The sequence below is a fragment of the Eumetopias jubatus genome, unplaced genomic scaffold, assembly GCF_037043125.1.
Source record: "Eumetopias jubatus isolate StellerSeaLion01/CBP00866 unplaced genomic scaffold, mEumJub1_p1.0 scaffold_2, whole genome shotgun sequence".
Taxonomy (NCBI): domain Eukaryota; kingdom Metazoa; phylum Chordata; class Mammalia; order Carnivora; family Otariidae; genus Eumetopias; species Eumetopias jubatus.
Window position 1 is genome coordinate 110,187,779 of NW_028274808.1, and position 14,062 is coordinate 110,201,840.

Here is a 14,062-nt window from a genome sequence, read left to right on the forward strand (position 1 = left end):
ATTTGCGGGTTCCAAATTTTAGTGAGTAGGTAGGATCTGTGAGTAATGAGGGTTGACTGTTTTCTGATATAATATATATTTCTCTAAAAAGAAATAAGTTGGTTTTCTTGAGACAATCTGAGAAACTTGAATCTATATATTGGAATATAACAATTGACTTCATGGAGTGAGAATCGGTTTTGCCACCAATTTAGGATGTGTGAAAGTGTTAAAAAAATTTTTTTTTCCAGTAGATTAAAGTTTTTGTGAGATGACTGAATATATCTTAGAAATGTTCATTTAGAGTTTTATTCTTGAGTGAATGCAGTAAAGGAAAAAATACAATTTTCACCAAGTGCCTTTTTAAAGCCCTTTTTAGAAATAGCATCAAGTTCCAAAATCCACTTATTTTGATTTCATTTAATGTATTCTGAATTTTAACAGGAAAATAATGAAACCTGAAATAACAATTGACTAAAACTGAAGTTTACACTAGATTTAGCTATGTTTTTTTAACAATAAAGTTTTTTTATTTAAATAATCTCTACACCCAAAAAGAGGCTTGAACTCATGATCCTGAGATTAAGAGTTGCATGCTCCCCCAACTGAATCAGCCAGGTGCCTCTGATTTTCATTTTTACAATAATTATTTGTTTATTAATAATCACTTTAAAATTATAGTCTTCTTGGTGACTTTATAAGAAATTGAAATGATTGAATATGTATGTTTTTCTTTAAGAAAAAAATCATTTTTTTTCTTAAAGATTTTATTTATTTGACAGAGCACAAGCAGTGGGAGTGGCAGGGAAAGGGAGAGGGAGAAGCAGGCTCCCTGCTAAGCAGAGAGCCCGATGCGGGGCTCTATCCCAGGACCCTGGGATCATGACCTGAGCCACAGGCAGACGATTAACTGAGCCATCCAGATGCCCCCCAAAATCCTATTTTTAAACAGATATTCAATTAGGTGGTGTGGCCTGGCCACCCTCTCCTCTTTTTCATTCTGTAGACTTGCCAACTCTCCTGTTGGTGGGAGACTCTATATGTGTTCTGACTTTTTTCTGAACATCTTTACCTCTGGCATAGCTGGTAGCTTTTTCTTGTATTCAGATCTCAACTTAAATGTCACTTCCCATAAAAGATCTTTCCAATCATCCTATCTAACATTACTCTCTGTCCTACCAATCTTTGTTACAAAGCTCTTTTATATCATAATCTGAATTTATCTGGTTTATTTTTTTTAATCTTCTGTCACCTTCCTTTTTCAAGAAACCACTGTTTTCCCAGTGCCTGGCACAATGTACTTAGAAGATAATTGAAGTTTTTTTCCTCAAACCATAGTTAAATGGGTTTAAGATAGAAATAGCATTAAGTGCTTTTTTGTTGTCTGTGTTTGCACATCGCAGCTGTGTAATGGTCTTGGCTTTATTCTAACAGTTAATATCTCATTTTTAGCATTTTTTAGTATAGGTTATTGGCTGTTGACTTGGCATTTATTTTTTCAATTAGTTTGAAAAAACAAAAGGAAGCATCTCTACTATTAGAAAGTAACCAAAAAATTCTTTTTTTCTTGAATTTTTTAAAAATCATTTTATTTCTTACTTTTTTTTTTAAGACTTTATTTATTTATTTGACACAGAGAGAGTACAAGCAGGGGGAGCTGCAGGCAGAGGGAGAAGCAGGCTCCCTGCTGAGCAGGGAGCCTGAAGCAGGACTCTATCCCAGGACACTGGGATCATAACCTGAATCAAAGGCAGATACTTAACTGACTGAACCACCCAGGCACCCCTTTTTCTTGAATTTTTATCTTGAAAATGTTGACTACACATAACACTACACAGATACACAGAATATTCAGTGAATCCTGAAATATCCAAAATCCAGATTCAATAATTATCAAGAATACTTCATCTTCAAGTTTATTCCTTGTTTCATTCAGTTTTAGAAATAAGGTTTTTTGTGTTTTTTTTAAGATTTTATTATTTTTAAGTAACCTCTATGCCCAATGTGGGGCTCAAGCCTACAACCCTGAGATCAAGAGTCACATGCGCCACTGACTGAGCCAGCCAGGCTCCCCTAGAAATAAGTTTTTAAAGTTTAAAACACTATATGTACGATGAATAAAATTTTATTTTATCTACTATAGTTATTAGGAAACCATTGACTGCAGGAGTTTCACAAGCTTTACGAAAGTTGCCTCATCTGAACCAGGATTCTCATCAGGTACATTTTTTTCCTATATTCTTTTATTTTGATATAGAATGTTCTGTTCTTTGTAATGAGATTACAGTAATATAGAGGGTCCCAATATATCTTATCTCATGACCCCCTCCCACCCCCGACCTTGTATCTCAGTAATTATTTTCATTACATCCTTTGGGGGAAAAAAGGAGCCTAGCAGTTCCATTTATTAAGTAGTTAGTAGTATTAAACAACTTAATAAGTATTATGTCCTACTAATTTAGTAAGCTTTTTATTTTTATTTTTTTCCAGTTTTATTGATATAGTTGACATATAACATTATATCAGTTTAAGGTTTACAATATAATGATTTGATATATGTATATATCGTGAAATGATTACTATATGCCTTTTATTTTACTTTACTTTACTTTTTACTTTACAAATAGGCTCCTCACCCAGCGCGGAACCCAGTGCGGGGCTTGAACTCACGACCCTGAGGTCAAGACTTGAGCTGAGGGTGGCTCAGTTGGTTAAGCGACTGCCTTCGGCTCAGGTCATGATCCTGGAGTCCCGGGATCGAGTCCCACATCGGGCTCCCTGCTCAGCAGGGAGTCTGCTTCTCCCTCTGACCCTTTTCCCTCTCATGCTCTCTATCTCTCATTCTCTCTCTCTCAAATAAATAAATAAAATCTTTAAAAAAAAAAAAAAGACCTGAGCTGAGATCAAGGGTTGGTGCTTAACTGACTGAGCCACCCAGGGGCACTCCCCCATTCTGCCTTTTTTTTTTTTTTTAAAGTAGGCTCCACCCCCAGTGCGGAGCCCAATGTAAGCATTTTATTTTTAAATAAACACAATTACTAATGGAATGTATGCACTTGTTGGGCACTGCATAACTTTTCAAACCTTAAAATAGATTAGTTTTCTTGTTCTCATTGATTTTTGCATGGTAATTGATTTTTATCATAGCAGTTTCTGAAAACTCAACTTTACAAAGATATAATGCCATTGAAAGAGATGATATAAGATCTGATGTTGAGGGGCTCCTGGGTGGCTCAGTTGTTAAGCGTCTGCCTTCGGCTCAGGTCATGATCCCAGGGTGCTGGGATCGAGCCCCACGTTGGGCTCCCTGCTCAGCGGGAAGCCTGCTTCTCCCTCTCCCTCTGCCCCGCTTGTGTTCCCTCTCGATGTCTCTCTCTCTCTGTCAAATAAATAAATAAAATACTAAAAAAAAAAATCTGGTGTTGAAATGAACTACCTTGAGTTAGTAGTTCATTTAGTGATCAACAGATGTCAAGTGACACTGTATTTCCCTTAAACTTATTTAAATTTTTAGATTTTTGTAATGTTTTTTAAAGATTTTATTTGAGAGAGAGAGCTAGAGAGAGCATGAATGGTGTGGAGGGGCAGAGGGAGAGGGAAAAGCAGACTCCCCGCCAAGCAGGGAGCCTGATCCAGGGCTCGATCTTAGGACCCTGAGATCATGACCCGAGCTGAAGGCAGATGCTTAACCAACTGAGCCACCCAGATGCCCCAAGTTTTATAATTTTTGAAAGATTTTATTTATTTATTTGAGAGAAAAAAAGAGAGCACACACAGTCCAGGGGAGGAGCAGAGAGGGAAGGAGAGGGAGAAAATCTTTTAAGTAGACTCTGCTGAGCGCGAGGCCCAATGCAGGGCTCAATCTCCCAACCTTGAGATCATGACCTGAGCCAAAACCAAGAGTTGGATGCTCAACCCACTGAGCCACCCAGACACCCCTTCCCTTAAATTTAAAACATTTTGTGCAGCTCCTGTTGGGTTCACTCTGGCATCTCAAAGTACCTTGTTGAACAGTTTAGGAACCATGGTAATACTATAAAAATTATAGTACTAATTAGAATACATTGAAATTCTAGAATTAGTGTTTCTTCTTGGGGATGCTTTTATTTTTATTTTATTTTATTATTTTTTTTTAAAGATTTTATTTATTTGACAGAGACACAGTGAGAGAAGGAACATAAGCAGGGGGAGTGGGAGAGGGAGAAGCAGGCTTCCTGCAGAGCAGGGAGCCCGATGTGGGGCTCGATCCCAGGACCCTGGGATCATGACCTGAGCCGAAGGCAGACACTTAGTGACTGAGCCACCCCGGCACCCCTTGGGGATGCTTTTAGCATATCTGGAGGGATAGTCATTATATGGCACTGCTCTTTCTAGAAGACATGTTTGAAATAAAAGAAAGTGAAATGTTTCATTTGCCCCCATTTTGTATCTTACTCTATTTTCCATGTTACTATTTTTTTCTTCTTTTTTAAATACAAAAAAAAGTGAAGACAAATAAAACTTACCCTATCACTGATAGATATTTATTATTAATGTTTCCAGCATTTGGGGCCCATTTTTAAAAATATGGTTAGATTGATGTGTACAAATAGTTTTATATCTTTTCCCCTTAATGTATTATGTTTGTCACATTATTAAGACACTTCTTAAATATATCTTCTACTTATTTGCTTAGCTAATTTTTTAGCTGCTTGGTGAGTAAGCTTATTATTGTTTTTATCTGAAAAATCTTCACAGAAAATTGTGGGTTGGTTTATTAGCTCTCAGCAGCCTGCTCCTGAGCTCTAAGGAAGCTTGCCTTCCTCTGAGCTCCCAGTCTTCTTGGGCAAGGGACATTTTGGGATGGTTCCACCTCCTCTTTTTAACTTCTTTCTTAGGCTTCTTCTCATGGATTGGATTCTGTCATATAGCAGCATGAGCTTTCTTACACATCTCCTCAATCTTGTCTGGAATTATATTGTTCTTTTTGTATTGAGAGAGTTGTTTCTTGTAAGCATCTTCATCTTCTTCCATTAGTAACGCATATAATCTGCAACGTTCTGACCCATGATGTGCTTCTGATGTCCTTTGCATTGAATTCCTTGCTTTCTGAGTCATTACTAAGGAATCATTTGGTACTGTGAGGAATAGACAAGCCTCCATTCACAGCTCCCCAAATTTTTATTTCCAGTAGTTCTGGCAAGCCCTGCATCCAAATAGCAGGTGAAGGCACCGGGTTGACCATCAGTGCTTCCACATTGCATTCATCTCCAGTCACCTTCCCTTGGCCTTCATAGATCTTGTCCATGTCAAATCTGTTGAGAAGCTTGTGGGTCAGCAGTAGGCTGGTACAATATGCCACAGCATAATTTGTTAGGCCAACCTTCATACCGTATTCTGGGAGTTAATGAGCTTAAGCTGCACAAACTATCATAGCTCCTATGTGGGCATAAGTAATCTGACAAATGATATTTCTGTTGGTTACACAAACTGTCATCCTGTATTAATATTAAGGTGTGTGGTATTTATTTTTATCCTGAATTACCAAGTGTTTCTGAGTATAGTAATCAGTTTCATCCTCTCGTCATCTTTTTTTTTTTTTTTCCGATTTTATTTATTTATTTGACAGCGAGAGAGAGAACACAAGCAGAGGGAGTGGGGGAGGGAGAAGCAGGCTTCCCACTGAGCAGGGAGCCCGATGCGGGGCTGGATCCCAGGACACTGGGATCATGACCTGAGCTGAAGGCAGACGCTTAACAACTGAGACACCCAGGTGCCCCTTCTCATCATCTTCTAAATTTCACTTGGTATCTCTTAAAGTAAGACTTATTCTTGACAACTTTAACAAATGCCATCCTGTGGAACAGAGACCACATTGGTGGCTCACCACAGACCAGCAGTTAAATATCTTTTAGAGGTTACTTAACTATCCCATCCTGTGGATATTCTATGCTTTGGATAAGCAGTGTCCTATTTTGAACACATAAATTATTTCTAGTATTTTGCTAGGATAAATAAAACTTTAGCAGATTTTTGCACATAAATCAGTTTACATTTTAAGTTATTTCCTTAGATTTGAGTCCCACAAGTGGAACTGATAAGTTGAAAGGCTAAGAACAGTTTTCTTGATTTATATTGTCAAATCTAAAAATCTTAACTGCTTTATAGTATGAATATTTATTTTACTTCACAATCACCAGTACTAAGATATTTTCAATTCTGGGGCACCGGAGTGGCTTGGTTGCTTGGGCGTTTGACTCTTGATTTTGTCTTGGGTTGTGATCTTGGGGTTGTGGGATCAAGTCCGGCATTGGGCTCTGTGCTCAGTGTGAGGTCTGTTTGAGATTGTCTCTCTTTTCCTCTCCTCCTCCCCTCCCTCTCACTCTCTCTGCCACTCTAATTAATAAGTCTTTTTTTTTAAGATTTTATTCATTTGAGAGAGAGATACACAGAGAGAGAGCTTAAGCAGGGGGAACAGCAGAGGGAGAGGGAGAAGCAGACTCCCCGCTGAGCCAGGAGCCCAACGCGGGGCTCCATCCCAGGGATCATGACCTGAGCCGAAGGCAGAAGCTTAACCATTTGAGCCACCCAGGTGCCCCAATGAATCTTAAAAAAAAAAGTAGTTTCAATTCTTGCTAAGTCAGAATAGTGTTTAATTAACATTTAGTTTTTGCCCTTTTGATTATTAGTGTTCTTTTATTTCTTATGTCTAATAGAAATTTATATTTAATTTGTGACTTACTAGTATCTTTTAGTTATTCTTATATTAACATTCTGTTCCCAAGATTATAACAGAAAAAGAAGTTGAAGCAAGTGAACCACTTCAGTCTTTGCAGGTGAGTTAATTTTTAAAATATAAAGTAGCCAGAAATTATAGTTGTATATATAGGTATGGCATAGTTTTATGTTTATATTTTATATTGTCAGTTTCAATATCATTTGTTTTTTTTTTTTTTAAAGATTTTATTTATTTATTTGACAGAGAGAGAGATAGCAAGAGCAGGAACACAAGCAGGGGGAGTGGGAGAGGGAGAAGCAGGCTTCCCGCCGAGCAGGGAGCCCGATGTGGGACTTGATCCCAGGACCCTGGGATCATGACCTGAGCCAAAGGCAGACGCTTAACGACTGAGCCACCCAGATGCCCTCAATATCATTTGTAATTAGTTACCCCTTTATACTTATTTAGGTGAGCCTACTGCCTTGTATAAATGGCCTGTGTGGTCAATAGGATTTGGTTAAATAACAAATCTTTTATCACAAGTAAGTTTGCAAACTTGCAGTCATCGCTTAATCCAAGAATTGACATTGACTATTGTAGCTGTACCTGCAACTCTGTTGCCAAAAAAGAACAAAACAAAACAAATAAAATTCATATAGTGGTGGCTCAGTCATTTTTCATCCTTATATAATAAGATCAAATGTATAAAATCATAATAAGCGACTACATTATTTAGCTTACAAATGATCACATTCTTAATTCTTTTTTTCAGTTGAAAAAATATGACTTAAACTCTTTCATCGACAGTTATCACAAAGTATAAACTGGAAATAAACACTCCTCCAGAATGAGTTGCCATTTATTTTTATTTTTTTAAGGTTTTATTTATTTATTTGAGAGAGTGAGAGCATGAGCAGGGGGAGCAGCAGAGGGAGAGGGAGAAGCAGACTCCCCACTGAGCAGGGAGCCCGATGCCAGGCTCGATCCCAGGACCCGGGGATCATGACCTGAGCCAAAGGCAGACACTTAACTGATTGAGCCACCCCGGTGCGCCTATGAATTTCCATTTAAAATAAATATCATATATTTTTAAAAATCTTGTATGTAATCTTGTAATCTCACAGGAATTAAAAAGGTAATCTTTTGCAAAAAAAATTTATTTAAATATTTTTAGCATTAATATAGGAGTATATTTGCATTTTTGTAATACCTTTCATATAACTTTCTGAAGCAACCTCTTCATGTATATTAGTGATAGAAAAACTTACAAAATTTAAAGTTAGGGTGCTCTTTGATGGCACTATTTTTTTATTTCTGCTAATTTTATTTCTACAATTAGCTACACATAGCAAAGCAGAAAAGAAGATGCTGTGCTAATTGGTTTTTAAACTCACTGTATTAGAAAATTCTAATTCTAAAATTTTTTTTTAAAGATTTTATTTATTTATTTGACAGAGAGAGACACACAGTGAGAGAGGGAACACAAACAGGGGGAGTGGTAGAAGGAGAAACAGACTTCTCACGGAGCAGGGAGCCCGATGCAGGGCTTGATCCCAGGACCCTGGGATCATGATCTGAGCTGAAGGCAGACGCTTAATGACTGAGCCACCCAGGCGCCCCTAATTCTAAAATTTGAGTTGAATGTTTTCAAGAGTAGTTGGCCGATGTGCTAATGTATTGTGTTATTAATGGAAGGTTATCATTATTTGAAGAAATATGCTACTTTACCTCTTCTGTCTATTGAGGAAATTTTTTTCTCTATATTTTTTAAAAATAAAAATTGTTTTCTTGTTTAAATTCCTTTTCAAAGTCTAATTCATAGTAGAAATTATTATTTTATATAGTTACTTGATTAAACATGACTAGTTGCTGTTGTCTGTATCTTGTGCTTTTATGGTTGCTAGAAAATGGTTTATTTTATTTTTATTTATTTTATTTTATTTTTATTTTTAACGTAGGCTCCATGCTCAACATGGGGCTTGAACTCATGATCCCGAGATTAAGAGTCACGTGCTCTACTGGGGCGCCTGGGTGGCAGCCAGTTAAGCAGCAAACTGGATTTTGGTTTAGGTCATGATCAAACCCTGTGTGAGGCTCAGTGCTCAGTGGGGAGTCTGCTTGAGGATTCTTTCTCTTTCTCCTTCTGCCCCTCCCCTTGGCATTTGCTCTCTCTCTAAAATAAATAAATCTTAAAAAAAAAAAAAGGGTCACATGCTCTACTGACTGAGCCAGCCAGGTACTCTGATTCATTCTTTAAATAAACTGTTAACACTGTTTACACTTTTTCCTCCTTTGGTTTCATACTAATTTTTGAATTAAATAATCTGCATTAATATTAAATATTAGGTTAGATGGTGATTATTAGGTATGTGACAATTTTTTCTAGTGTTAAAATATTTAACTAAAATTTTAGAATTAGTGTCGCATGGGTGGCTTAGTTGGTTAAACATCTGACTCTTAATTTCAGCTCTGGTCATGATCTCAGGGCTGTGAGATTGAGCCCTAAGTCCAGCTCCATGCTTAGTGGGGACTCTGCCCAGGATTCTCTCTCTCCTGGGGCACCTGGGTGACTCCTTGGGTTAAGCATCTGCCGTAGGCTCAGGTCACAATCTCAGGCCCCAGGGGCAGGCTCCCTGCTCAGCAGGGAGTCTGCTTGTCCTTCTCCCTCTGCCCTCCCCCCATTCATGTGCACGCTTGCACTTTGTCTTTTGAAAAACAAACTGAGGTTTCTAGAGGGGAGGAGGGTACGGGGATGGGGTAGCCTGGTGATGGGTATTAAAGAGGGCACATTCTGCATGGAGCACTGGGTGTTATGAACAAACAATGAATCATGGAACACTACACCAAAACAAATTATGTAATATATGGTGATTAACATAACAATAAAAAAATAAAATAAATAAAATCTTAAAAAAAATAAGATGCTCTCTCTCCCTCTGCCCCTTCCCTCTGTGTGTGCGTGTGTTCTCTCCCTCTCTCTCTCTCAAAATAATTTAAAAAAATTTTAGAAGTAGAATTTTTTATTGCTGGGTTTTAAAATTAATTAGCATAGTACCTTATCTGCTGGAGAACTCCTTTGCTAGATGTAACTTATTATATGTATGTATAGGGCGCCTGGGTGGCTCAGTTGGTTGAGCGACTGCCTTTGGTTCAGGTCATGATCCTGGAGTCCCGGGATCGAGTCCCACATCGGGCTCCCTGCTCGGCAGGGAGTCTGCTTCTCCCTCTGACCCTCTCCCCTCTCATGCTCTCTCTCTGTCTCATTCTCTCTCTCAAATAAATAAATAAAAACTTTAAAAAAAATAAAAATCTTTTAAAAAAATTATATGTATGTATATACAGAAGTAAGGTTTTCAAATGGCATACTTTAAGTTTTGGGAGTATTTTCCCATCAAACTCATGAGCTGCCTACAGAACTCTTCTAGCTAACACAGTTATTGATATTTTATTCTAGTTCTTTTCCTTAGGAGATGAAGTGACTGCCTTTCTAGATGTTATCACTACACAGTTAGAGAGAAAAACCTGTGACCCTAAGGTAAAATATGTGAACAACTTTGGGATTTTCTAATCCACTGTCTTTTCCTGCTGTTTTTTATACCACTCTCAGAGTTTTCAAGGTCAGAAGGTTAATGAGCATAATGAATTAACCTGGTTTTAGGAACAAGAAAAACTAATGACTGCTACCCCTTGTTTGATCTTGAACCCTTTCTCTTTACTAGTGAACTAATAATGCATCATGCATATATATGATGCATACCCTAGAGGTTGGACGGGAAGATAAATAAAGTATAAATAATGAATGTTCTGCGGAGAACAAAATGAAGATCTTTATAGCCTTGAACATATTATAGTCTCCTCTACCAGTCCTACTTCTGTAGAAGTATATATAACCCAAGCTCTACGTAGTGCCATCTACTCCATATCAAAAATTCGGAGGGAAAATAGCATATAAATAGTTGGGTTTTATAAATACTGATTGTATTCCTAAAACTCAACAGACCTTTAGAAGAGATCTACATAGAAGCATAGAAAACAGGGCATCTGTTTGCTTGTAGAGAATGTGTATTCACCATCAAACAAATCAGAAATATAGAGTCTAACAGTTGAGACTTTTTTTTTTTAAGATTTTATTTATTTATTTGACAGAGAGAGAGAGATAGCGAGAGCAGGAACACAAGCAGGGGGAGAGGGAGAGGGAGAAGCAGGCTTCCCGCGGAGCAGGGAGCCTGATGCGGGACCCGATCCCAGAATCCCGGGATCATGACCTGAGCTGAAGGCAGACGCTTAACGACTGAGCCACCTAGGCGCCCCAGTTGAGACTTTTTTAATTGAAATATGTATGTTTTAAAATTTAGATATTTTCAGCCAAAGTATAAGGGACATTTTAGATTTAATTTTCCTTTCAAATGTGTGATTTAGAATCTTCATCTTAAAATAAGAGAATATTCAGATTATTTACTATCATAATTTTGTTAATTTATCAGTTAGAAGTAAATTCATCCTTTACATTCCTTTGGCTCTATTAGCAATCTTAATTTTCTACTTTCTGGGTAGGCTTTGTCACCCTGTGAGGAATAAAAATCCTAGAACCCTCAAGGGGCAACAGAGAAAGCCATTTGAAGCCTGAAAGCTGATCAGGTCTCTGAGGAGATCCCAGTACCTCTCTGAAGTACATGTCTGTATTGGCATCATATCCTCAGGCCTCTGTTCTCAGAGCAATAGGATCAGATCTTCTGGGAGAGAACCCACCATCCCTCTTCTGTGAAGCCTGATAGTTTACAAAATGCCTGAACAAAGGAAAATCCTTCCTGTATTTCTTCCCTTACTTCCTATTATCATATGTTTATTGACTGCCTCCGATATGCCAAGCATGGTGTTAAATGCACGTGATACCCTGATGAAACAAACAGGTCTCTTCCCTCAAGGAGCTTACAGTACAGTTAGGGTATATATGAAAAGAAACTTCATTGTAGTATAATGTGATAAGTCTATAATGGAAAGTTGTATAATGTACAGGGGAAGCATAGAGAAAGGAACAACTATATCTTTCTGGTTTAATTAGTCCATTATAACTATACTTCTTATGCTCCTAATAAAAAATTCATATTTATTAATGTTGAACTTGAATTCAATTAAATCAATAACCGAATTATGTTTTATAATTAGCATGTGTTAGGATAATTAGTTTTTCTGGTTTTCAGTATTTGTCACTTAGTAATTATTTACATTAAGTAGTATTTATTTATTTATTTATTTTTTAATTTTTTAAAGATTTTATTTATTTACTTGAGAGAGAGCATGAGAGGGGGGAGGGTCAGAGGGAGAAGCAGACTCCCTGCTGAGCAGGGAGTCCGATGTGGGACTCGATCCCGGGACTCCAGGATCATGACCTGAGCCAAAGGCAGTCGCTTAACCAACTGAGCCACCCAGGCGCCCTACATTAAGCAGTATTTAATAGAAAGCTAAATTGTTATTTATTTCCTGTGTATATATACATTGTGACTATATATCAATATGTATTTATTGCAATACTCATTTTTAATAATTTACTTGTAGCCTGTTGAGTTTCAAGGGCACCAAGTGAAAGGATCAGCTACTAGTACTGTGATGGTCAGAGGACACAGCTCACAGCTAGAATGCGGTCAGTTTCCAGATAGTATTGAATATGAAAACTGCACGACAGACACTTGTTTATTGACACCAAAATTGACTAGCGCTTGTGTGCAGATTGATTTCTTGCAGGTAAAAATATTTTTTATAGTTGCACCTTGCCAAACCATTTTCTTTATGTCAATACTAAATTTTATGAAGAAATTATATTTAAATCCTTGAACAAATATAAGTTATCTGTATCCCCACTTCTCTAAGTATGACACCAAGCACCTCTCAATTGTTACCAAATAGAGGTCATAAGAGAATGATATGCATATATTAGAAACAATGTCTGTTAAAGAGATTCACATTTTTTTCTTTCCTAAAGATTTTATTTATTTATTTGAGAGAGCGACAGAGACAGAGCACGAGCAGGGAGGAGAGGGAGAAGCAGGCTCCCTGCTGGGCAGGGAGCCCAATGTGGGACTTGATCCCAGGACCCTGGGATCATGACCTGAGCCAAAGGCAGACGCTTAACCGACTGAGCCACTGGTTCAGGCACCCCAATTTTTTTCTTTTTTATTAAAGCATAATGCACATATAAAATAAGTGCACAGACCATAAGTACACAGCTCAATAATTACCACAAAGTGAACACACTCATGTAACCTCCACTCTTAAGAAATAGAACATTAACAGCATCCCAGAAGTCCCCTGGCCCCCTTTCAACCACTATCTCTTTCTATTCCCTCCAAAGATAACCACTATCTTGACTTTTAATACCATATATTAGTTTTGCTTTTATTAAGATTTTATTTATTTGAGAGAGAGAGAGAGCGCAAGTGAGAAAGAGCACGAACAGGGGGAGAGGGAGAAGAAGACTCCCCGCTGAGCAGGGACCCTGACGCGGGGCTCGATCCCAGGACCCCGAGATCATTACCTGAGCTGAAGGCAGACTCTTAACTGAGTGAGCCACTCATGTGCTCTAGTTTTGCTTTTAAAACTTGATGTAAATAGAGTAATATACAATGTATTTTTTGTGTCTGGTTCTTTTTGTTCAACATTGCACTTTGAAATTCATCCATGGAGTTGCCTGTGTCTGTAGTTTATTCATTTTCATTGCTGGTGTACTATTCCACTGTATGAATACACTCCAATTATCCATTCTTCAGTTGTTTGCATTTGGGGCCTATTACCGATAATGCTGATATGAATGTTCATGTGCTGTCATGAACGTGTACACACGTGACATGTTTCTGTTAGTTATACTACATTGGAGTGGGATTATTGAGTCACCAGGTATGTGTATCTTTACTTTTAGTATATAATGCCAAACTGCTTTCCAAAAATGGTTATTATAGTTAACATTTCTATCAGTAGTATGTAAGAGTTCCCATTACTCTATATCTTCATCAACGCTTGGGGCTGAAAGTTTTTGATTTGAATTTTAGCTATTCTGGTAGATATGTAGTGGTATTTCATTGTGGTTTTAGTTTGCATTTTCCTGCCTAATAATGAGGTTAGGACCTTTTTGTGCGCTTATTGGCCTTCTCTGTATTCTCTTTGGGGATGAAGTATTTGTTCAGGTTTCTTCCTCAGTTTTTTAAAAAGTATTTATTTATTTGAGAGAGAACACACGCACGCATGTGCACATATAGGGGAGGGGCAGAGGGAGAAAAGCAGACTCCCTTGTTAGCTTGGAGGAGCCCAACGCGGGGCTCAATTTCAGGACCCCAAGATCATGACCTGAGCCAAAATCAAGAGTTGGACACTTAACCAGCTGAGCCACCCAGG

The 14,062-nt window shown here is 37.8% G+C and overlaps 1 protein-coding gene and 1 pseudogene across 3 annotated transcripts in view; one reads left to right on the forward strand and one right to left on the reverse strand.

Moving 5' to 3' along the window:
* The window catches only part of ZGRF1 (zinc finger GRF-type containing 1), an 84,207-nt gene that overhangs the window by 18,005 nt on the left and 52,140 nt on the right, over positions 1-14,062 (forward strand). For 2 of the 3 annotated variants that reach the window (XM_088020027.1, XM_088020028.1), the window contains exons 6-9: positions 2,123-2,199; positions 6,744-6,794; positions 10,131-10,211; positions 12,233-12,418. In XM_088020027.1, coding sequence (XP_087876153.1) covers positions 2,123-2,199; positions 6,744-6,794; positions 10,131-10,211; positions 12,233-12,418 — 395 coding nt within the window. The remainder of the gene's footprint in view (positions 1-2,122; positions 2,200-6,743; positions 6,795-10,130; positions 10,212-12,232; positions 12,419-14,062) is intronic. The other variant, XM_088020030.1, reaches the window with a different exon arrangement.
* Positions 4,736-5,822, reverse strand: LOC114222695 (large ribosomal subunit protein uL18-like; annotated as a pseudogene).